The 23,745-nt window shown below is 45.2% G+C and overlaps 1 protein-coding gene across 2 annotated transcripts in view; it reads left to right on the top strand.

Moving 5' to 3' along the window:
* The window catches only part of MEGF6 (multiple EGF like domains 6), a 91,980-nt gene that overhangs the window by 38,666 nt on the left and 29,569 nt on the right, over nt 1-23,745 (top strand). The window contains exons 1-3 of one of the 2 annotated variants that reach the window (XM_074558551.1): nt 6,235-6,902; nt 16,456-16,578; nt 22,112-22,237. In XM_074558551.1, the coding sequence (XP_074414652.1) occupies nt 6,761-6,902; nt 16,456-16,578; nt 22,112-22,237 (391 nt within the window). In that variant the 5' untranslated portion in view covers nt 6,235-6,760. Of the gene's footprint in view, nt 1-6,234; nt 6,903-16,455; nt 16,579-22,111; nt 22,238-23,745 lie in introns of those variants that run through there. The other variant, XM_074558550.1, reaches the window with a different exon arrangement.

Here is a 23,745-nt window from a genome sequence, read left to right as displayed (position 1 = left end):
CTATTTTTCAACCTTTTAATTCAGATTTCTGTGGATTAATGCCATCCGGGGTACTTGTGTGTGTTTATTTGAAGGAATTTTTAGTGGAAAGGGATAACAGTTCTAAGACAAGAAGGAAAGCTTCTAAAACAACAGGTCTACAATGCAGAGAGGTTTTGTCTCCTCATTTTCATGAACAAAAGGGTTGTTAGAGAGTGAGACAAAGAGTTGGGACATCATGGGTGTTTTATCCATGGGAGTCCCTCCAGGACAGGAATATTTTGGGTGACATCTGGAGTTTTTGGGCAAGGAAGGAGGGGGAATATTTTGTACCTGTTAATATTGCTTTTTATTGACACTGAAAGCTCCAAATGGGAAAAAGAGCTGCAGGAAAAACAAAAAGCAGTTGGGTTTGGGTTTGTGCAGTGTCTCCAGCACAGGCAGGAAGTTGTGGTGATCAAGGTGGGAATTGTGGCCATGCCTTGTTAACCTGATAACAATAAAATACAAAGGAAAAATGCCTTGTATTTTATTGCTTCAAATATGAGATTTCTCCTTCCCAGTTTGTTTTCTGTTCTGCCTTAAACCTGGTTCCAAAATGGAGTGGAAGAGGAGCCCCAGTGTGTCTGTAAATGGAAACCCTTGGTGCCAGCTGTGGGAGCCCAGTGCCAGCTGTGCTCCAGGTGCCCTTTGGGCTCCCACAGCTGGAACCAGCCCTGCCTTGCTCTGGGTGGGATTTCCATCTGTGTGAGAGCTGCTGGTTCAGCTCAGACTCAGAGAAATGTAAAAAGCTCTTTGCTCATCAGAGCCAAGAGCAAGATGACAGTTTTTGGATGGTGACACAGCCCCAGAATTAGTGGACAAGGCAGGGAAAGCACCATCCCCATACTCCCCCAAAGCCCTGGATTCCATGGAGAGATGTTGAAACACCCACCCAGGGCACTCTGGGGGTTGCTTGGGATGGTCATGGCTTTGTGGCAGAGCTCTTGCATGTTTGCAGCACTGGTTTGCTTAGCAGGAGACCAAAAGTATTCAAATAATTAACAAAGATTGCTGACGAACAGGGAAAGAGCTGTTTTCTGTGGATATCTGCTTGGACATTAAAGAATTCCACAGAAAAATGTCACTTTCTTGCCAATTTGGTACATTTGTCTTGTTTTGTTGAAAATAACTGAAAAGTATTTCCTGGCTCTGTACCACTGTAGAGATGTGTGAAATAAACAGCTCTGCCCTTATCTTAGCCAAGTGAAAATATTTCCAGTTTCCCCAGAATTCCCCTGATGAGGATTAGCTTCTCTGATGATTAAGAGGTTCAGGATTTTGGTGGAAACAAGGAAACAAACGATCCTTTTTAAAATTTTTTCTTTTCTGGTTTTTTTTTTTTTTTTTTTTTGGTCTTTATTTTGTACACTTTTAGGGGGGACAGTGTAATTCCCATTGCACATATTCTTGGAATAATTTGTAGCTCTTTGCTCCCTGTTCTCCCTCATTGCCTCTCACTCTGTCTGAGTGCATCCTGGAGCCCCTCATCCATCCTGTGTGGCTTTGCAGGTCTCATCATGCCAAAATAGGACACTTAGGGAAGATTAAACCTTAAATTAGGTGAGAAAAGAGTTTGTATTGAGCTGCCTCACTCCTGCTTTGCTGGAGTGTAAATCTTTCCAGCCCAGCAAAGCTGGTGTTGAGTTATTCCCCCGTGGCTGCACTTCTCAAACAACCTCACTACTGTGTCACCCTGCTGTCCTCACCCTTTTTTACATTAATTTCTCTTTTTTTTACATCAGATAAGAAGCTCTTTCCAAACTCCCCACATGCTCTCACACGTTTCCAGGAGAGGATGGGGTTGGATCTGTGCAGACGGGGAGAGTTTAAGGCACTGATTAATGTTTACAGCTTGCAAAAATATTCAGCTTGTGTTGGTCAGAGTCCTGATGGAGCCTGAACAAAGCTGCAAACCACAGGGTCAGATGTTTGGAGGCCTGTGCTGGCTTGGGAGGGTTTGGAGCCCACACCTCTCCTGAGGGTGGCCCAAGAAGAGCAGTTGAGAGTTTAGAGGTCAGCACTTAAAAGGATTCATCCTTGGGATTTGATTCCTGGCTTGCAGTGACATCAAGCTGGGACTTCCAGAGTTCTCTCTGAAGTGTCTGCTGAACAAACTGCTCTGCAATAGCATCAGCTTTGTGTGCAGAGGAGGAAAATAGCAGGGACCAGAGTTTCAGCCACTCAAGAGCTTCCAGCCTGACCCCTGGTCAGAAGGAGAAGGATGTTGTGGCTCAGTTTTTCACTTTTCCTGCCCAGAATTGCCCAAATTGTGTTGATTCCCTCCCAGCAGAAGCACATACAGTGGGTGGGTGTCACAGCTGCCATGGTTTGTGAAGCATGGCAGGTTCTGGGATGTTGGGGAAGATGAAAGAGGAAAATCTTATAAATATGATTGTCTGGCAAAAGATTTTGAGAATATAGAAACTATAAGTTAGATTGAAATGAAAGCAAGCTTTGAGATACCTCAGTTACTGAACAACAGGAAAACAATGGTGTGGCCTGCTGAAGGTAATTTCTTTTTGATGAAACAACACCCTCTGCTTGCAGACAGGCCCAAGGGTCAGAGCAGACCCTGCCAGCTTGGCAGAAGGGGCCCAAAGAGGAGTTTTTAGGGTTTAAAATGTAACACAGTATGGTAATGTAGTGATTCCTATAGACTGTGTGTAAATGCTATAGGATTTGTATCTTGGACTAGATTGGTTAGTGAGAATTAGAATATTCAACACAGGAGAAGATTTATTGTATTGTAACGAGAACTTTGTTCTCTTAACTCTTACCCCCTTTATTCTCTTACTCCCTTTTACTCTCTTTCCCTCTCATCCTCTCTTCCCCTCTCTTCTCTCGGGCCTGCTCTGAGCTGTGGCTGCAGCTCCCAGCAGGGCCCTGCACCCAGGCCCTTTGCAATAAACCTCAGATTCCAAGACCAGAAGAAGATTTATTGTATTGTAATGGGAACCTCACTCTCTGATCCTCTCTTTTACTCTCTCATTCTCTTTACCACTCTCTTTACCTCTCTCTCCCTCTTTGGGGCCTGCTCTGAGCTGTGGCTGGCAGCTCCCAGCAGGGCCCTGCACCCAGGCCCTTTGCAATAAACCCCAAGTTCCAAGCCCTGGCTTCAGAAATCTCTCATGTCCATCTGTCCCTACTCTTCTACCCTCCTACACTGGGGCAGCTCAGGTTTGGATGTGGCTCTGCCCCAGGAGCAGGCGTGCTGGGGTAGTGCAGTGGAGAGCTCTTAGAGAAAACATCACAAGCCAACCCCTAAACCACAATTCTCACAAGCTCTTGTTTATTTTATCCCTCTAAGCACCACTTGACATAAAGAATTATATTTGCACTTTGCATGGCCTTCATAGGACAAGGGCATTAGCTCCAAAAGTAAATGAAAATTCACATTTGAGCATAAACATAAACCTGATTCAGCATGTGGGGGTCTCATTTTAGTTCCCAGCTGATATTACACACAGAGAAATTCAAAAACCAGTCTGGAATATATCTGAGCATGCAGCCCAGGACATGCTGGCCCCAAATCACAGACCTCATCCTTCAGCTTGTTCCTTTCCTCACCTCTTCCATGTTCCATCTCCTGCATGTTTCTGCTTTCCCATTTCCTTTTATCTGGAGTTCTTTTTTTTTTTTTTTTTTATTTTTTTAGTGTCAGAAGACACATGGTTCAAGGTTTAGGGGTTTTTATTTAAGTTCATGGTTTAGGGGTTTTTTAGTTTAGTTTTAGTTTAGGTTACGTTTTTAGTTTTTTCGTTTTGGTTTTAATTTTCAGTTTTTTAGTTTTGGGCTTAGGTTTAGTTTGGTTTTTCAGGTTTTAGTTTTGGTTTAGGATGAAGATTCCAGCACTCCTGTTTACCTGAGCAGGTTGACTGTGCCTGTGCAGGGATGAATTAACTCTGGGGCTCACGATGCTGCTGAGCTGTGAAGCACCACAGCACCAGCTCTGATTTGTTTGGCTCTGCACAAGAATTTTAAGACAGAATCTGAATGAAATGCTGTGAGAGGCTGGGCCCAGCCCATCCCTGTTAAAGGATGGTGCTGCTCTCGTGGCTGGCTCCCAGCTGCAGCAATGACCTGCTGCAGATCCTCATGTGCTGCCACACTCCAAACAACTCTTGGTACTTCATCAGCTGCAGTAAATTAGGTGAGGAGGAAGCTGGGGCTGGCTCTGACCTGGCCAAGCATAACTTATGACATAAGCAGGGCTCAGTTTGTGTTTGAGCCTGATGTGCTTTTGATGCTTGGGCTGGACCCCTGAGCTGTCTGCAGGACTCTGAGCCTGGAGTCTGGCTCAGTTTTGTGACCAAACTTGTAGGACACAACCTAAATGAGGATAAGGATTATGACTTTTGTCACTTTATCAATCTGTTCAGTAATTCTGGCCTCTTTGATTAGCTAGTGCAACATTTCTGAATGCAAGTATTAACTGCCGATTTATTATATTATTAGCTAATAATTGAGACAGAGTAGGGATCCATCCTGAATTAGGTGAAGTGTCTAACAACGGTGAAAAGTCTGTGAGGCCAGACTATTCATTATTATCTTTTAAGCATTCTGTAAGTGTCCTTTCTGTATTCTTTAGTATAGTTTAGTATAGTATTCTTTAATATAATATAGTATCATAAAATAATGAATTAGCCTTGTGAGAACATGGAGTCAGGTTCATCATTCCTCCCCACAAATACAATAATCCCTCAGTGCTGAGCATCTCCCTGGGGACTCTGCTGGACCCTCCAGACAGTTTGAGCAGGGTTTGTGTGCACCACATCAGGCTGGACTTCTCCAGACCATTTCTAAACACTCTCAGCTTCCTTCAGAGAGGTCACTTTTTTTTTCCCTCCACAAAGCAACAGACCCAAAAATTTGTCTGTTATTTTTGTTAAAATCAAAATAATAACGAGAAGCATGTGGGCTGTTGCCTTGTGTAAATATTAAGATGAGCTGAAGAGGTTCCTGAAATGTTAGGAAGCTGCTCTTGGAACAATCAGCAAAGGGGACTCGTGACTGGAGTCCACCTTCCTTTGGAAATTGCTGCAGCAATAGCATGAAATCCCTATTTTCCTCCTGGATTCAGCCTGTTTCAAAATTTTTAGTGGAATGCTGTTCATTGCAGCCTAAACCACAAGTTTTAATTTGGAATTTTACTATGGCCAAATAATACTGTGAAAACGTCTCAGAGTAGCAGGGCCTGCTCTCCCCCAGCTCAGCCCTGCGAGCACATTGTTTCAAAACATTCCAGAAAGTTAAATGAGGCTTTGGAGCTCGCCTCTGGAAAATCCAATAAGCTATTCCTACTTCTTATTTAATGAAAAAGGTAAAATAAAATTCCCTTTCTTGCAGGAAGCGGGAATGAGCGTTATGGTTTTCTTTGGAGCAGCCACGGTGGCTGTTCCTCATTTCTGCTTCAATTTGGTGATTAAGCTTTGCTTTTTGTTGTTATTTTAAGAACAGAATTTTGGTGTTGGGTGCTGTTTTTAGGGAGGTGTGATGGTAACGAGGCAGTTCCACAGTGAAACATTCCCTGCTTGGTGTAACCCTGGGGTTGTGTGACTCGGTGTGGTGTAACCACAGCAGCCCGGTGCTCCAGGGGGAAATCCGGATCCCCCTGCTGCCTTCCATCCCTCCTCAGCGTGGTTTGGGGCAAATTCATGGGTTTATTTCAGGGTGGAGGATCAGCGTGAGCCCCAGGGCTGGCTGGGCATAATCAGAACCAAAACAAAATTCCTAACAAACAAAAACTTCACAACTAATTATCTACCACTAAAAAAAAAGGAATTTATTAAACATTTAAAAAATATTACTAAATTATTCAGATATCTATTCAATAATTTTCTCAAACCCCAGCCTGGTGCTCCAGGGGGAGATCCTGATTCCCCCTGCCCACCTTCCGTCCCTCCTCAGCCAGGTTTGGGGCAAATCCTTGGGTTTATTTCAGGATGGAGGATCACTCCAGCCCCGGGTGGATGCAGCCGTGGCTCCGTCGCTCCGGGAGGGTCCCGTTTATCCACGCGTGGGCTGCGGGTCAGCTCCGGGTCCGGGCAGCCCCCGCCCATCCCGGGACAGTCCCGCCCGTGCCGGGGGTGTTCGGGGCGCTGCCTGGCCCGGCGGTACCTGCGGGGGGCGGAGCGGGACCGCCCCCACGGCTGAGCCGCCCCGCGCATCCCCGGCTGCGGCCGCGTCCCGTCCCTGCCGCGTCCCTGCTGCGTCCTGCTCCATCCCTGCTCCATCCCTGCTCCATCCCTGCCGTGTCCTGCTCCATCCCTGCCCCGTCCCGTGTCCCGCTCCATTCCTGCCCCGTCCAGCTCCATCTCTGCTCCATTCCTGCCCCTTCCCTGCCCCGTCCCGCTCCATCTCTGCCGCGTTCCGCTCCATTCCTGCTCCATCCCTGCCGGGCCCGTTCCAGCCCGGTTCTGTCCCCGCTCCATCCCCCGTCCTGTCCCGCTCCATTCCTGCCGTGTCCCGCTCAGTCCCTGCTCCATCTCTGCCCCGTCCCGTGTCACGCTCCATTCCTGCCCCATCCAGCTCCATCTCCGCTCCAACCCTGTGCTCCGTCCCGTTCCAGCCCGGTTCTGTCCCCGCTCCATCCCTGCCCCGTCCTTGCCGTGTCCCGCTCCGTCTCCGCTCCCTCCTTTCCCTGTCCAGCTCCCTCCGCGCTCCGTCCCTGCCCCGTCTCCGCTCCATCCCCGCTCCATCCTTGCCCCGTCCCGCTCCATCCCCGCTCCGTGCCGCGCTCATGGGCCGGCCCTGGGCGCTGCTGTGGTGCCTGGGCTGCCTGGGCGGCATCCCGGGCTCCTCGGGCGAGCACTACCGCTACCTGTGGAGGAGCTGCTACCCCTGCTACCTGGGGCGAGCAGGGTACCCCGACCTGCGGCCAGGTACGTGCGCGCCCTGGGATGGTCCCTGCAGAACCGGTGATGGATTCTGTGTGCTGGGCAGGGGCTCCCTGCAGGGCTCTGCCTCGAGGATTTGTCCCCAGGTCCCCCAGATGCAGGGTGGGGGTCCCAGGCTGGCAGCCACCCAAGTGACAGACTGGTGACCTGGCTGTTTATGTGCCTGTACTTTGTATTATTATATGTATTTTTACGTTATTATCATTATTATTATCATCATCATTATTTTCCCATTATATTTATCATTATTATAATATATATTATAATATTTATTATTACTATTATTTCCCATTATATTTATCATTATTATCATTATATTCCTATTATATTTACTATTATTATCATTATTGCTATTATTACTGTTATTACTACTGTTATTATTATTCTTCAGTGCATTTCTTACTCTCAATAATCAGTTCTGGGTTCTGGCAGAGGGGGAGAGGAACAGGAGTTTCTCCACATCTGTTGCTGTCCAGCTGGGTTAAAGATAGCTCCAGTGCCACATTCCTTAAAAAGCCAAATGCATGCATTTTGTTGGGGTATGTGGATTGGGTTTTTTTCCTCAGCTCCAAAAATCTCACCCCAGTCCAGGGCAAAAAGTGAAATTTTGGTGTTTTTAACATGAAAAAATGGTGCCTTTATCTCTGGGTGAGGTTTGTTGGGGCTGTGTGAGTGCTGCTCAGCAGATTCTCCCAGGACAGGGCTCGGTGTTATTTGGGGTTGGGTTTGTGCAAGGGGAATCCTCTGGCAGCGGCAGAGCTGGGCACGGGTGGGGGATTCAGGCAGAGGAGCCGTGTCAGGGATCACTGCCCTGGAACATTCAGCCTCAGTGTCCTTTGGAAGCAATTCCCAGCCTGCTGCAGCGTGGGAAGAGCTTGGCCAGGCTTCCCACGGAGCAGGTGGAGGGGATGGAGCCCTCAGTGCACGTGGCTCACGTGAGGTGGCATTTGGGGACACGGAGCCAGGTGTGAATTCTGCCACTGCACCTCCTCTTCCTCCTCTGCGTGCGCTCAGCTGCCTCCACGGCAGGAAAAGCTGGTGGGGATTTAGGAAATAGCAGAGAATATGTGAAGGTCACTGAAGAATTGGGATGCTTGGGCGTAATGCAGACATCAAGGAATGCATTATCTCATCCTGGGATAATGCTGATAAATAAATAAATGCCCCAAGCAGTGATATCAGAACAGTTGTGAGATGTGCCAGAGCTTTGGAAAGGGGCGAGTCTCTGCATTGTTATTTATAGATCAGATGTTTGTCTCAAGCTCACATTTGCTGTCTCCATCCAAATGTGTTGGCTCAAAGTAACTCTCCAAGACAAGCTCCTGAGATCCAGCTTTGTGCTGGATCCAACCTTCCCTTCCCTAGTGCAGAATTCCTCAGCTCCTGAGGATCCTGATCCTCTTTCTGCTCCTCTCAGCTCCATGGACAGGCAGCTCTGTGCAGGCTTGACTTTATCTTTATCCTCGGTTAGGTGCACAGCTGTGGGGTTTTCTCATGGGTTTTTATCAATCTTGTGACTTATCCTAAACTGGTATCACTGTGTGTCACAGACATCTTTTATGAAAAATCCTTTCTTTAGGATTTTTCCTCCTGAGAAGCTGAGAGCCTCAGGAACAAAATGTAAACATTGATTATCTGCTACTGTGGAATGCAACAGGTGCATCTGTGATTGGCCCATGTTGGTTGTTTCTAATCAATGGGCAATCACAGCTGGCTCAAACAGAGAGTCTGAACCACAAACCTTTGTTATCATTCTTTCTTTTTCTATTCTTAGCTAGCCTTCTAATGAAATCCTTTCTTCTATTCTCTTGGTATAGTTTTAATATAATAAACATAATAAAATAATAAATCAAGCCTTATGAAACATAGAGTTAGATCTTTGTCTCTTCCCTCATTGTATGACCCCTGTGATCACGGTCACAACCGTGGATTTTCTTAATTTGGTTAATTTCTCCTTCTATGCCTGAGCTTCTCTCTGACAGGTAAGAGGAGTTGTCTGGGTGTCATTTCAGAGTCCCAGATGTTGTCTTGGTGTGATTTTAGAATCCCAGATGTTGTCTGGGTGTGATTTTTAGGGTCAGCGTGCTACTTTCCCCACAGTTCCCATCCGCCCAGGCGGCACACACGTCCCCACAGCCGTGTCCCCTCAGCTGGCAGCTGCCACAAGGCACAAAGCTCTGCTGTGTGCACATCACCGGCAGCTCTGAGCGTGCCAGGAGAGGGAGGAGGTGCTCTCTGCTCTCTCACTGAGCTCTGGGTGCCTTGATGTGCTCCCTGTGTGCAGACAGGGCTCTGCTGGGCCTTGGTTGTCAGAACTCAGCGCATCCCTCTGGGTGTCCAGAGGTGCCAGGACCCCTGCCAGGGGGCTCGGAGACCCTGGCACACAGCCTAGAACAGCTGTGGGTCTGATTATGACCCTTGGAGCAAATTACCAGCTTTGTATGAAGGCCTGAAAGCCACAGAAGTTTAAGTAGTAAAATTATCACTCGGTGAAAAAGTAGATTTTGGGATTTTTAGAAAAGGGGTTTTGGGGACATGGTGGAGGGAAGGGACTTGGGCGTGTCCAGCCTTTCTTCCTCTTCTTCTTGGCCTCCATCTTCTGCTGTGATGATGGCACTTTTGGATTGGTTTAGAGTAGAAACTCATTGTCTAACATAGGTGAGAGATATTGGAAAGTAATTGTAAACATGTTATATGTAGTTTGTAGTATAAAGAGATAACGCTGCCCCAGGGGCAGGCAGAGTGCCTGGAATTGTCCTGCTGGACAGACACCTTGGCTGGACAGGAGAAAAATTTTATAGATAAGATACAACAAACAACTCTGAGATGAGAACTGAAGAACTCTGACTCACTCTTTGAACGTGAGGGCTGAAACAGAGACTTTTCATGTGTCTCAGAGCTGCAATAAACTGCAACCTTCTGAGACTTGGTGTCACTGCAATGGCCCATGGCAGCCCTGGGTGCTGTGTCCTCACACAGCCGCCTCTACAGGAGGAGCTTTGTGCTCTGCTGGGCACTCACCATCCATCATCACTGGGATATCCTCTCTAAAGCAGCCAGAAACCAGCAGAGCTGTTGTTTGATCCTGCTCCATTAGCTCCTTCAACAGCTACCCCAGAGCTGTGGGATTCACATTCTCTGAACACAGACAGAAACAATTTTCTCTCAGATTTTTTCCTGGAGAAGCAGAGAATAGAATGATCAAAACAATTCTTGTCTCGTTTGCTGCTCCTGTGTTTGTGCACAAGAGGAATGCACTGTGGAAAGTTGTTTACCTGAAGGGGTTTGGTAATTGGATTCTGGTGTGAGTGTTTTGTTTTCTTGGCCAATCTCTGCAAGCTGTGTCCTGACAGTCAGTGAGGAGAGAGTCACGAGATTTTGTTCGGTTCAGTTCTTGTTCAGTTTCAGTTTAACTGTAGTGTAATATTGTATAATAAAGTGATTAATTAGCCTTCTGTTATCATGGAGTCCTGTGTAAGAGTGTGCTTCTTGCTGATGGAGTGACAAAATCATTTGTGGTCTCCTTAAAAGGAAAGAAGTCCAGAAGTTTCTTTCTTTGATTAAGTGAAAAAGCACTTCATAGGACTTAGGGGACTTGAAATTTAAGGATAGCTAATTGGACAGAAGCTAAAAATTCTTGCCTAGGCAATTAACAAAAAAAAAAAAAAAGGAATGAACAAATAAACTAAACTGCTTTTGTGAGGCGTTTATATCAGAAGCAGGAATGTCTAGCACTTGGCTTAGTTTTTCCGTTTGTTATTTTGCCTTTTATTAAACCTTTTTGTTTCTAACGCTGCAACAAAAGCCATCCTGCTAATTATTGTGCCTCTAAGAGTAGCTGAACTATTTTAGGTATGTTATAGGTGTCCTAGAGCTTGAAGAAGTTTTTATAACAGTCATGCTCATCATTCTTCTTGCCAGCCAGGCAAAATTTCACCAATACAGGGACTCCATTCCCAGCTCCATGCCTGGGAATCCACAGGGAGATCTTTCACTCAGAGTGAAGCCTGCACAGGGGTAAAAAACAGTGATGAGAGAAGGTTGGAGAGGGAGAGAGCAGCAGCAAGTCCGGAGCAAGTCCAGGTGCTTGTTGCTGCCTGCACCTCTGCTCCGTGCTGAGTAATTCCTAATTACAGCCCCATCCGCAGGCACTCAGGGGAGCACGGGGGGAGCTGGGCCACTCTTCCAGAAAAAGGTGAGCTGAGGACAAAGCCAGGAGCTGAGGCAAGGCAGAGTTTGCACTGCAGCAGATTGTTCTAAAGGCGATGCATCCATTCCTTTGGAATCCTCTGCTGGGGATGTGGGGGAGCTCTGGGCATCTCCCACCTGCAGTGGAAGGAATATTGGCCTCAATAACTCCCTGCAGCTCTTCAAGTGCTTTCTCAAATGCCTGGTTTAGGGTGAGATGAAAGCTGAGGGTGTGGAGATGCCGCAAATGTCCTTTTCCTTTCCTCCAGTGAGTCACTCACCTTCCTCAGCCTAGAGGAGGAAAAAACTTCCAGGCTAACAGAGAGGAGATGAAGCATTGTCCTCTCCCATGGCCTCCTTGCACTGCTGGACCTTGCCCTGGCTGATTTGTCTGCACACAGGGAGTGTGGAATAACAGGGCATCAGAACTCCTCAGGTCATTATATAGGTTATATATATGTTATATTATAACATATATATTATAAAATATATATTATATATACTATGCTATATATACAAATATTATATATATTATATTATCTCTATATTATGTAATATATAATATATAATATATAATATATAATATATAATATATAATATATAATATATAATATATAATATATAATATATAATATTATATATATAATATATAATATACTATATATTATATACTGTATATTATATATACAATATATATAATATATATAACATTTTATATATATTATATATAAATAAATAAATAAATAATACATATATTACTATATATATGTTATATATGTTGGGACTGTGTGTTACATGCAAGAAATGAAGTAATGCAGAGGGTTTTTTCATTCTAATCTGTGTCCACAGTGTGGGATGGCCTGTACAACCCAGCAGCAAGGACTGTTGTATCCTCTCCATTCAGTTTTTTTACTCCTTGAAATTGCTGAATTATCTTCAGCAAACTGGTACTGGAAAGATAAACTCACTAAATCCCACACATGCTCATCTGGGTGGATTTTAATTAACCTTTTCCCTGCAGCCCTGCTCTGTAATCCAGGCTAATTGCTGCAGGGATTAGAGCCTGGCACTGCTGCTCAGCCAGACAGAGCAAACCTCAGCAGTGCTCTCCTCCTGCCTGTGCTCCCAGCTGGGCTCCGTCCCTCCTCCTCAGCCCTGCAAGGAGATAAACTGCCTCCCTACCAAATATTTAATGCTTTGCAGAGCTGCCGTTGCCACTTTCTTCCCTCTGACGTGTTGCTCTTGTTGGGGATAAATCAGTATTCCTCCTGGGAGGACCTGTGTGTATTCACAGGGAGTGCAGCCAGCCAAAGCCATCTCCTCACTCTGTGCCCCTTTTTTATGAGTTTGTGTTCATTTTCTCTAGGTTTGATTGCTCTATTACCTGTGTTAGTCCATGCAGGTACCTTTTTTTTGGTTTTGTGTTCATCTTCCCTGTTTTTCATAGCTGTATTACCTGTGTTAGTCCATGTTAACTTTCCCTATATCTGATTGCTGTGTTAGTCACTGTAGGTATCTAACCAAACCTTTTTTTTTTGGTTTTGTGTTCACTTTCCCTATTTTTGATTTCTGGATTACCTGTGTTAGTCCATGTAGGTGTCTGAGGTTTCAGGGATTGTTTCTGCTCAGGGAACAGCTGGGATGAGCCTCCCTTGCAGAACTCCAGTTTCTTTACACAGCAGAGATCAATATCTCTCCTATCTCATTGATCCAAGCCCCATCCCCAGCCCTTGCTGCTTTGGGCTCCTCCTCAGTTGCATTTTCCTGGTGCCCACTGCCCCGTGCATGCAGAGCTTGGCAAACCCTGTCCTGGCACGGCTCAGAGTCAGCTGAAGAGAAGCCTGTATGCTTCTCATTTGCTCTCCTTTGGAATTATTAATTCCAACCAGATTTTGTCAGCTCTCCAGCAGGAGAAGAGCCGTGCTGTGCCACGAACCACAGCTCACACGGTGTCACGTAGGGCTCTGGCTCCTGCTGCCAGGACCTGCCCAGAGCTGCTCCTCCTGGCCCTGGGAGCAGCTCCTGTTGCTTCCCAGTCTGTTGTATTTGCAGGGAGGAATGGTGAATCTGACTCCATGGTATCAGAAGGCTGATTTATTATTTTATGATACTATATTATATTAAAGAATATAGTTATCTTAAAGAATATAGAATATATTATTTTATGGTACTATATTATAATAAAGAATATAGAATATATTATTTTCTGATACTATATTATATTAAGGAATATATATGTTATTATATATATGATAGAATATGTTATATACTATATGATATTAAAGTTATAAACTTTAATATAATATAGTTATATATAGTATATATATAATATATATAGTAGATATATTATATAACTATGACATAATATAGTATATAACTATATAATATATAGTTATATACTCTATGATATTATAGTTATATTAAAGAATGTAGAATATATTATATATTAAAGACTATAGAATACTATACTATACTAAAGAATACAGAAAAGATATTTACTGAATGCTAAAAAGATAATAATGAAAACTCGTGACTCTTTCCAGAGTCCTGACACAGCTTGGCCCCAATTGGCCAAAGAGTCAAAACAACTCACAGCAGAATCCAATGAAAAAATCCCCAAACACATTCCACACGAACAAAACACAGGAGAAGCAAATGAGATAAAAATTGTTTTCCTTTTCTCTGAGGCTTCTCAGCTTCCCAGGAGAGAAATCCTGGGCAAAGGGAATTTTTTCAGGGAATGTGAATGCCACATCAGTCCATTTTCCCATTGACTCACTGGCTGGAGGTGCTGCTGGTGCCAGGCTTGGCTGGTGGATCTGCCCTCTCTCTGCCCCTGGGGACAGATTTGTTTTGGTCACACCATGGTGCAGGGTGTCCCAAAATCTCCCTGGTGCTGCACAGGAGATCAGGAAGAGGCTCCAGGAGGGGCTCTGGGATTTGGGGGTGGCAGGGAAAGGTGATGGGTGATTCTATGGCTGCTCTCCCCAGCCAGGAGCGGGCTGGGATGGGGACAGCCCTCTGCAATCACGGAAATTTAGAGGGTGAAAAGTACAAAGGGGGAAAGAAGAGCCACGGAGAGAGGAGATGTAAAATTGCTGAGTGTGAGTAATGGGGTGAGAGTAAGAAGTTTACTCAACACATCACTAAGTTTCTTGGACAGTGAATTCTCAACAGTTTCAGATTAGAGTTGAAGGGAAGCAGTGGAATAGTCATTTAAATTCAGACCAAAAAACTTTATTGTGCTGCATAAAACCTTCCCAAACCCCAGTTTTCCTGTTTCTGAGCTGAACAGAGCCAGTTGTTTGTATTTATAGCTAATCCTGCCCACAGAGATGAGCAGGGAGTGCCTCAGGGGCTCTAGAGCTCTGCAGTGTCCCAACTGTGTGCAGAGGAAAATGATTTAATCAGAATTAGGTTGCTTTGACCAAGCATCTCAGACTCATGCCATCACATTTTTCCCCTTGAAAAGCCACTTTGGCTTTGGCTCACTCTTCATAGAGCATCACTCAAAGCTTATGTTTCACCTCAAAAATCTATTAATTTTCCTTTCTTTCAGTATTAAGTGTCTTGGAAAAAAAAAACAGGAAGAAAATAGCAAAACCTCCTAAAAGGCTGAATAAAGCAAAGGGCTGGCATTACAGAAATGAGCATTTTGCTGGGTTGATGGAGACCACAGCTGCAGTGGGAGCTCTGCAGGAGGAGCCCAGCACTTCCAGAGGAGGTTGGGGGTTCCCTGGGAATCACTGGGACAGAGGAGGGGTTTTTATGATCTCTGAGCTTTAGGTTTTAATGCTTTAAGCCTTTCAGAGTAAAGGCTAATTTTGTATTATCACTGCAGAGCTCAGAAGACTCAAACAGGCATCACCTTTCCCACTTTTCCCATTCCGCCCCTGACCCAGACCTTCCCTTGCTGCTGGCTGATTTTCTTGGCAATTAATCTGACAAATGTAAAAATTTGGCTCAGCCAAGGCTGCGTTTCTCCTTGTTTTTGGTGCCTTTTCCCAGCCCGCTGGGGCTGTGGGTGAAGCAGAGCTGGGTTTGGGCACTGGGCACGTTCCTGCACCTCTGGCGTGCGAGGACACGGCCGGTTCCCCCGCCCTGCCGTGATTCACTCAGGAAATGTTTCTTTATCTCCTCAGTAACAGCCCTGGATGGGAACTGAGCTGGCTCAGGGCTGGCCTTGCTGGGAAGGGCTTGGGGGAGCTGGAGGTGAAGAAAGTGCAAAGAAAAACCCAAATGGAGAGACCCAAGCTGCTGAAGTTTTTCTCTCCATAGGGAAGTGTGGTGCTGTTCACAGGGGTCCCAAGGCAAGGGAAGAGAATCTTGACTCCATGTTTCATAAGGCTGATTTACTATTTTATAATTTTATGTATTAATATTTATTCTATATATTAATATTAATATTTTATAATATATGTTATATGAAAATGATATTCCAAAACTATACTAAAAGAATAGAAGAAAGGATTTCATCAGGACGAGGGAAGAGATGAGAATCTTGACTCCGTGTTTCAGAAGGCTGATTTATTATTTTATTATATATATTATATTAAAAAAAATATATACTAAAGCTATACTAAACGAATAGAAGAGGAGGATTTCATCAAAAGGCTAGCAACGGAAAGGAATGGAATGATGATAAAATCTTGTGACTGCTCACAGCCTCAACACAGCTGGCTGTTACTGGTCATCAAGTTAAAAACAATTCACATGCTGGGTAAAAATTCTCCAAATCACATTTCAAAGCAGCAAAACATGGAGAAGCTAAAGTTTCCCAATGTCTCAGGAGAAAAGATCCTAGCAAAAGGATTTTTCATAAAATATATCTATGACAGGGAAGGGAATGGTTGGTTGGCTGCTTTGCTGTTCCCAGAGTGGGATCTGGTTCCTCCCTCTCATCCTTTCCAGTCTGAAAGGTTGTGTAGGTGCACAACCCACAAATGGCAGGAATTAAGGAACTGTGCAACTCTGTCCACATCATCTCCATGTTTCTGATCATGGCACAGGGAGAAATCTGCCTCAGAAACTGCCTTTGGAAGTGTCAAATAGACTTAGGAAGTGTAAAATATGAATTCATCCATTATCCTGGAGTAAGTGGGAAGGGTGACCGTTGTCAGGTGATCAGATGAGGATGGTTTGTGCTGAGTGACAAATTTTGTGGTTGTTGTTCACTGGTTGCAGATTTGTCCCTGGAATTTCACAAACAGCTTGACTTATTGAACATAAAATGGACAATCTTGTTCCCTTTGCTTTCATCCCTCAAATCCAGAGTCGGGCAGCAGAGAATAAATATTCCAGACATCCTCTTGTCCACTCTCCTGAGCATTTTCCCCCTCTTTTTTTGCAGATGTTGACGAGTGCCAGGTGCACAACGGGGGCTGCCAGCACCGCTGTGTGAACACCCTGGGCTCCTTCTACTGTGAGTGCCAGCCTGGCTTCCGCCTGCACACGGATGGCAGGACCTGCCTGGGTAAGCCTGCCCTGCAAATCTCTCCTTTCAGCCCCTTTCCTACCAGTAAACCCATGGCAGTGAACAGAAAACCTTGATTTCATCACTCCCTCCCATGCACTGTGCCCAAAATGTGAGATAGTGCTGATGGGTTTGGGTTCCTCTGAGTCTCTGTCTTCCCTCAGTTTGTGTCCCTTTGTTCAAAACATTTCCATGTGGTCGCATGAAACTGGGGCTGCTTTGCTGTCCCTGTATTTATTCTGGTTCAGGAGAATCCCTGGGTTCAAAACATTTGTTTTTCTTCCATGTGGTCACAAAACTGGGGCTGCTTTGCCATCCCTGAGTTTGTTCAGGTTCAGGAGAAATAGCTCCCAAGTGCTTTGGTGCTTCTGCTTTTGATTCAGTAAATATGAGATATGGCATTCTCAGAACAGATACATAAATATAATTATGAGGAATTTCAAGTCAGGCTTCATTTTGACCTCAGTATTTCCCCAAAATTTCAGTATTTTCACAGTATTGCAGGTGTGACAGCAAATGACATTTAATGTGGCTGTGTGTGGAGCTGTGGCCATAATAATCCAAAACTTTCTTCTCTGGGATGCTGGTCTTGCATTTTCTTGGATGGTGCTTGTTCAACCATCACCATCCAGGCCCCAGGTTTGCCCTGCAGCTGATTTTGGGGCCAATTCCTTGAAATGTTGTTTTCTGCCTGCCCCAAACTGGAGCTCGGAATGGAACTCAGTCTGCCTCCAGCATCTGTGGCTGTTTTAATTGAACCACTTCTCCCCCACAGCTTCATTTGACACATTTTTCCACTATTTGAGGGATATTTTCATGCAAGTGGAAAGAATTCCCGGGCCGTGGTGTTCGCAGGGTTTTCTCGGAACACAGTCACGCTCCAGAGTCTGCCTGTGTGTTCCAGTTGGGAATGGAGATGTGAGCAGGAAAAATCCATCCAGGGAGGCTGTGCCCAGCTCTGCACTGGCTCACATCTGGCCAGTCCATAATGACACTCAACCAAGTGAGATTTAAGGTGCAGGATTCCCATATTTCACTGGAAAAATCCAGAAGGGAAAGGTTGGCAAAAAAGGGACAAAGCCAAGCCTGGCAGCCAGCACTGAACTCCACACTCGTGTCAGGGTGAGGAGCTGCTGCTGCTCACATGTAAGTGTGCTGTGGTCTGTCATCTCCTAATTGTCTCTGGGATATGTTGCTCCCTTTCTTGTGGTGAGCAGAGATCCCGTGTCACCACATTCCTCCTCACAGAGAAAAGCAAGGCACAATTCTTCCCAAGAATACTTCTGGGTTTCACATTCTCTGAACCTCAGAGAAAGAAAAAACAATTCTTATCTCATTTGCTGTGCCAGTGTAGAATGCAATATGGAGATTGTTTACCCAGAGTGATGGTGTTTTGTTTCCTTGGCCCATCAGGGCCAGGTGTGTGTATGTGTCAAGACTGTGGGCTGGCAATCACAAAAACAGTACAGTTATATACAGAGCTGAGTGCTTAACAGATTCAGTTTAGATGTAATGTAATATACTAGAGAATAATATAGAATAATAAAGTAATTAATTAGCTTTCTGATATCCATAGAATCCTCATAATTCCTTTACTTTGAGGGCAAAAATATCAATGATAATCCCGCAGCCTCGTAGAGCTGACACCAGGAGTGCTCAGCAGCTCCAGAAGCTCTCAGTAAAAGCCTTAAATGGATCTCTAGAGGGAGGAATCTCCTCTTTAAGAAGAGTTTCCATGATTTTCTGTCGCTCTCCAGGCTTCCCTGCTGGTGTGGCTGAGCATTCCCACAGGATCTGGCCCCGCTCCCACTGCCTGTGCCCAGCGCTGCAAACCTGCTTTGCATTAAACTTGTGAGCAAATATTAGCCATAAAGTGCAGTGCTGGAATTCATCTGCCAAAAGCAAGAGGTCTCTGTTCATGAAAACTGATTGTGAGTGAGTGGGGCAGTTCCTGGAGAGCAGAGCCTGCAGGATCTGCAGTGAGTTTGTGAGGCTGGTTGCCTTGTAGTCAGTTCTGAGGGATTTGGGGTTAACTGCTCAAAGCTGTTTTTCTCCTCAAGCTGGGATATCCTCTCATTTTCTGTAGAGATTCTGTGCTGTTTAAACACAAAATATTGCCACTAGATATAGAGAATAGGCTAGGAATGAAGGGAATGAAGGGAACTGGAGACAGTGAGCATCCATGCATCCTTGTCCTTCTGCTGAGGGAAGCTCACAGCTCCACACTGGGACAAGCACAATTTTGGGTGGTAGGAAGCTCCTGAGTGCCCCCCAGCCAGAGTGTTCTGGGTACAGAAAGAAGCCTTTGCAGTCGTTTCTCGTTAAGGGCTGTCAAATCACGGATCTCATTCTTTAAATGCTTCCTGGTCCCCACAAAACCCACAAAGGCTGCAATGATGGATCAGCAACGCTGAGCTGGAGCTCCACAATTCCCCTACAATGTGCTGGCATGGCTGAGGGTTAGCTGGTACCTCCTATGACTCAGGAGGGCCCAAAAATGGCTTAAAACCCCCTTCCTGTGCCCAGCTCTCAGGTGGTGCTCTGCAGCTCCATTGTGCAGGATCCTTTTGTTGTGTCTGTGTTCCAATCTCTGCTGAGAGAGGAAGAAAAGGAGCAGCAGTGAGGGAAACAGAACAAAGAGAGGCCTTGGGCGTCCTGAAATCACCTCCTTTTTTATCAGAACCACATGGGCAGGAGGCAGGAAGCTGACATCTCCAGGTCCTTCTCCACTGTTTCAGCAGAGGGATGCAGGCCAGAGTGGTTTGATGGGAGCCAATTGCTTTTGTTGGCCTGAGGAGCAGAGAGATGGTCTGGATTAACACACAACATGTTTCTGGAAGTTGTCTGAGGTTAGGAGGAATCAGTTTGGGATTACATTGATGGAGCCCTGTTTATATGAGGAGAACTTCAAATGAAGAAATCTCAGTGACAGGGGTGATATAATGAGCAGAGGGACCAGGCCAGGAGGTTTGTGTGGGCTTGAGCTGTGTGTGCAGGGACCACGTGTGCTTGGTGAGGCTTTCAATTTTACAGACAACTCGCACATTTTAGGGAATTTGACCTTTTCTTTGCCCAGTCACACATTTTTCAGCCTTTTCTTAGAATTGCTGGGTTTTTGTGACACTGAAGAAGGAACATCCTGCTCAGTTTTAGTTACAGCTGCTCACAGTCACTCTTAGGGCATCAACTCCCTGCTTCTGGTAGCAAATCACTTTTCCCTAAAGGAAAGGTGAGAGAGAGGGAAAAGGAGAAGTGAGAAGAGAGAGGAAAAGTCAGAAGAGCAGCTGGAGGGTGCAGAGATCAGGTATTAAATCAACTCCTGTGTTAAGCTGCTGCTGCACAGATCCACATCCCAGCTGTAATCAGCAAAAATCTCCTTTCCATCCCTCTTTATCCATTTTCCAGGCCTGAGAGGGTCAGAATGTGGGAGCAGCATCTTCCAGCAGCACAGACAGCGGGGCTGGAAAGGAACCTCCCTCTCTCAGACACTGAAATCTCATCTGTGGAAAATCTGTCTGCGCCGTAATTACAACAATCTGTGTGATGTACAGGATGACACTGGGCTTGGCAGCCTTGTCACAGAAATGTTAAGCTCGGGCAGAGCATCTGGGAATGGAAATATTTTTAGAGTGGTTCTGTAAACAGAATAAAAACCCCGAGCAGTAATTAAAACAAGGCCAGCAGCGAGGTCTGCTGGCTGTGACTGAGGAGCCAGCTGAGGAGACCCAGCCTCACACGGGCTCTCTCTCCTGAAATCTTGCATGGAAGAACTCAAACTTTCAATTTTTTTTAGGAATTTGCAAGGAGGCAGTTATTTAAACTTCAAATCAACCCAAATAACTGCGTCCTGGGAGGTTATTTTAGACACAAGATGCATTGGCTTGTTCCATGTTGGCCCAGTGCTTTTCCCAGATGAAGGAATGTTTTGGCAGGCATCAGCATTGTTTGACTTGTTTTCTTTTTTTTTATTAAAAAAAAAGGCTCTCTCCAACAAGCCCATTATTTATGGCTATTTTTGAATATATGTTATTAAATACTTAAATATATTGGAATATTTTAAAATGACCACCCATCTCTGCTAGGGCTTGAGTAGTGTAACTCTGACCCAGAGCTTTTCAGGAACGTTAAGTATTCCTGTTTTTTCCTTCCAAATGGATTAAAGGAAACAATGCCAGCAAAACTAACATAAACCCCAAGTTCTTACTCCAGCCTTATGTTTTATATGGCAAAACCTTGACCCTGTCAAGCTGCTTTTATTCCCCCAAATGTTGTTTAGCTAATCAGAGGTATAAAATGAGAAGTTGAGTTATTTTAACATTTGGAATGAGAGTGATTCTCAGCTCTAAGTCAAAGAATTTTTTTTTTTTTTTTTGCAGGGGAAGGTTGTGCTGAAAAAAATGAAAATATATATATATTTGCCTATACTTTTGTCCTGAGCCAAATATTTGTTTTCACTCATGTACAAGAGCAAGGACCCAACTTGCCTTGGGATTCAGAGGTGTGTTATTTCTGCTGGCAGCTGCTTTCCAGGCCTTCCTGCTTCCAAAATACTGTGCTCACATGAAGGATCAGTTTGGGATAAATGGTCATGGGATCGGTTTTGTGTCTTATCTCAGGCAAAACCTTCTTCTGTTTCCTGACTGCTTGGAATCTGCTGGGCTCCTTGCACACAGAAAAGCTGTGGCAGGGCCAGGAGCTCCAGTTTGGAAGCTCAATTCCCAGTGCTGCCTGCACTGAGGGTGAAATCAGAGCTCCTGTTGCTGTATCTCTGTGTGCTGTGTCTGGGTTACACCACTGCTCACAGTGCCCCAGGTTCCACACAGAAATCTCTTGTCAGAGCCCTGAGCTGGGGGTTGTTACACCTGGCCCAGATATGGATTTTAAAACATTTTTCCTTGAGTGATCCCACAACTGGCAGCTCCTGCTGGGCCTCGGTGACTTTTCACATCACAGAGCCAGAAACTCAGGTTTTTTTTACAGGAAAACCTGCATGTGCCTGAGCACAACTCTCAGAGCAGTAATGGCTTGAGCCAGCTGTGTCACTGCACCTGCAGGGACTGTCCTGGAGCTAAAGGATGGGAATTTCAGCTAAAGGATGGGAATTTCAGCCCCAGCACAGGAGCCTGGCTGCTGACACGACGCCCTTCGGAGAGGGAGGATGCCTGGCAGGAAATGTGCTTCCCTCCCATGCAGTGCTGGACAGGACCTGACCCAGCTCCCTCTGTCCTGGAATCACCTCCAGGGACTCTCCTGGGGCCTCTTATGGTGGGAAAGAACCATTTTAAGGGGAGATTTAGGCTGGGCATTAGGGAGTATCTTCCCCAAAAGGAGGATCAGGCACTGGAATGGGTTGTCCAAGGAGGTGCTGGGGTCACCACCTTTTACTCTACCCAACATTGGTGAGCTGATCTTGCCTTGAAAGAGCAGGGTGCCCACCTGGCACGGTGGTGGGTGGCCTCTCCTGCACCCCCACATCCCCAGGTGCCACCCAAGCTCTTTTTGTGCCAAACCTTGTGTCCCTTTTGCCCTGCAGCTCTGAACTCGTGTGCCCTGAACAACGGAGGCTGCGAGCACGACTGTGTGCAGGTGACCCTGGCCCAGCACCGCTGCCAGTGCAGGCACAACCACCAGCTGCACCAGGATGGCAAACGCTGCATCCGTGAGTCCTGGGGGCTGGGGGGCAGTAGGTTCCAGCTGGGAGCTGTGGGATGGTGTGGTGGGGTTCACAGGGGTGCCAGGATGAGGGAAGAGATGAGAATCTTGATTCGGTGGTTCTGAAGGCCGATTTATTTTATTATATATATTATATTAAAATTTAATATTATTAAATTATAATTAAAATTTATATAATATAAAATATTTTGTTATATATTATATAATTTCATTAATATATCATATTAATATATTATATTTATTTATTATATTTATATATTAAAATTTATATCTTATTACAGATATATTATATTATATTATATTATATTATATTATATTATATTATATTATATTATATTATATTATATTATATTATATTATATTATATTATATTATATTATATTATATTATATTATATGGTATATTAAAAATATAATATATATTTTATTATATATATTATGTATATTACATTAAAAGAAAAATGATATATTAAAACTATACTAAAAGAATAGAGAGAAAGGATTTCATCAGAAGGCTTGCAAGGAAAGGAAAAGAATGTTAATAAAATCTTGTGACTGCTCACAGCCTCGACACGGGTGGCTGTCGTTGGTCATCAAGTAGAAACAACTCTCATGGACCAATCAGAGATGCACCTATTGCATTCCACAGTACCAGATAATGATTGTTTTTCTTTTCCTCTGAGGCTTCTCAGGAGAAAAAAATCCTGTCAAAAGGATTTTTCTTAACATACGTCTGTGACAGGATGGGGATGCTCAGATGTCCAGCAGATCAGACTGGGGGATTTCCAGTAAAAACTCTGTGTGTTTTGTTGTCATGGACATATCCTGCGGTTTATTCCAAGGGATGGGAAGAGCTGGATGAGTTGTAGCCAACAAAAATGAAATTTATGAAGGCACAGGCTGCTGTGGGAGTGGAGGGACAGCAGAGTGTGGCAGTGGGGTGGGATGTTCTCCCTGTCTGGCTGACCTGCTGCTGGCTCAGAAGCTGAAGGGGACAGAACACAAGGTTGTTTTCATTCATGGCACTTTGCCTTCAAAAGGCAGGAAGGAGGGAAGTCCTGAGCTGCTACAGCAAAAGGAACAACTGGGATGTTCCAAACACAGCAGCCAGAAAGGTTTGGAGCATCTGTCCTGGTCCTGGGGCAGGTCAGAGATTGGATAGGAGCATTTGGAGCAAATTGCCAGCACTGGCTGTGTAATCTCTGCAGAGGGATGTGCCCATGCCAAGCTTCTGCTGGAAGGGTTTTACCCAGCTCAGTGCCAGCCTTCTGCAGGATCTCCTGCTGGAAAGGGTTTTACCCAGCTCAATGCCAGCCTTCTGCAGGATCTCCTGCTGGAAAGGTTTCACCCATCTCAATGCCAGCCTTCTGCAGGATCTCCTGGTGGAAGGGTTTTACCCAGCTCAGTGCCAGCCTTCTGCAGGATCTCACAGCGTGTGCATCCTCCCGAACGGGTGGAGCAGGGATTTTCTGCCTGGGATTTTCAGGCTGCAGGC

This window comes from Zonotrichia albicollis, chromosome 25, assembly GCF_047830755.1.
Source record: "Zonotrichia albicollis isolate bZonAlb1 chromosome 25, bZonAlb1.hap1, whole genome shotgun sequence".
In the NCBI taxonomy this organism is placed as follows: domain Eukaryota; kingdom Metazoa; phylum Chordata; class Aves; order Passeriformes; family Passerellidae; genus Zonotrichia; species Zonotrichia albicollis.
The sequence above is the reverse complement of the archived record's forward strand: the minus strand, read 5'-3'. Positions and strand labels throughout refer to the sequence as shown.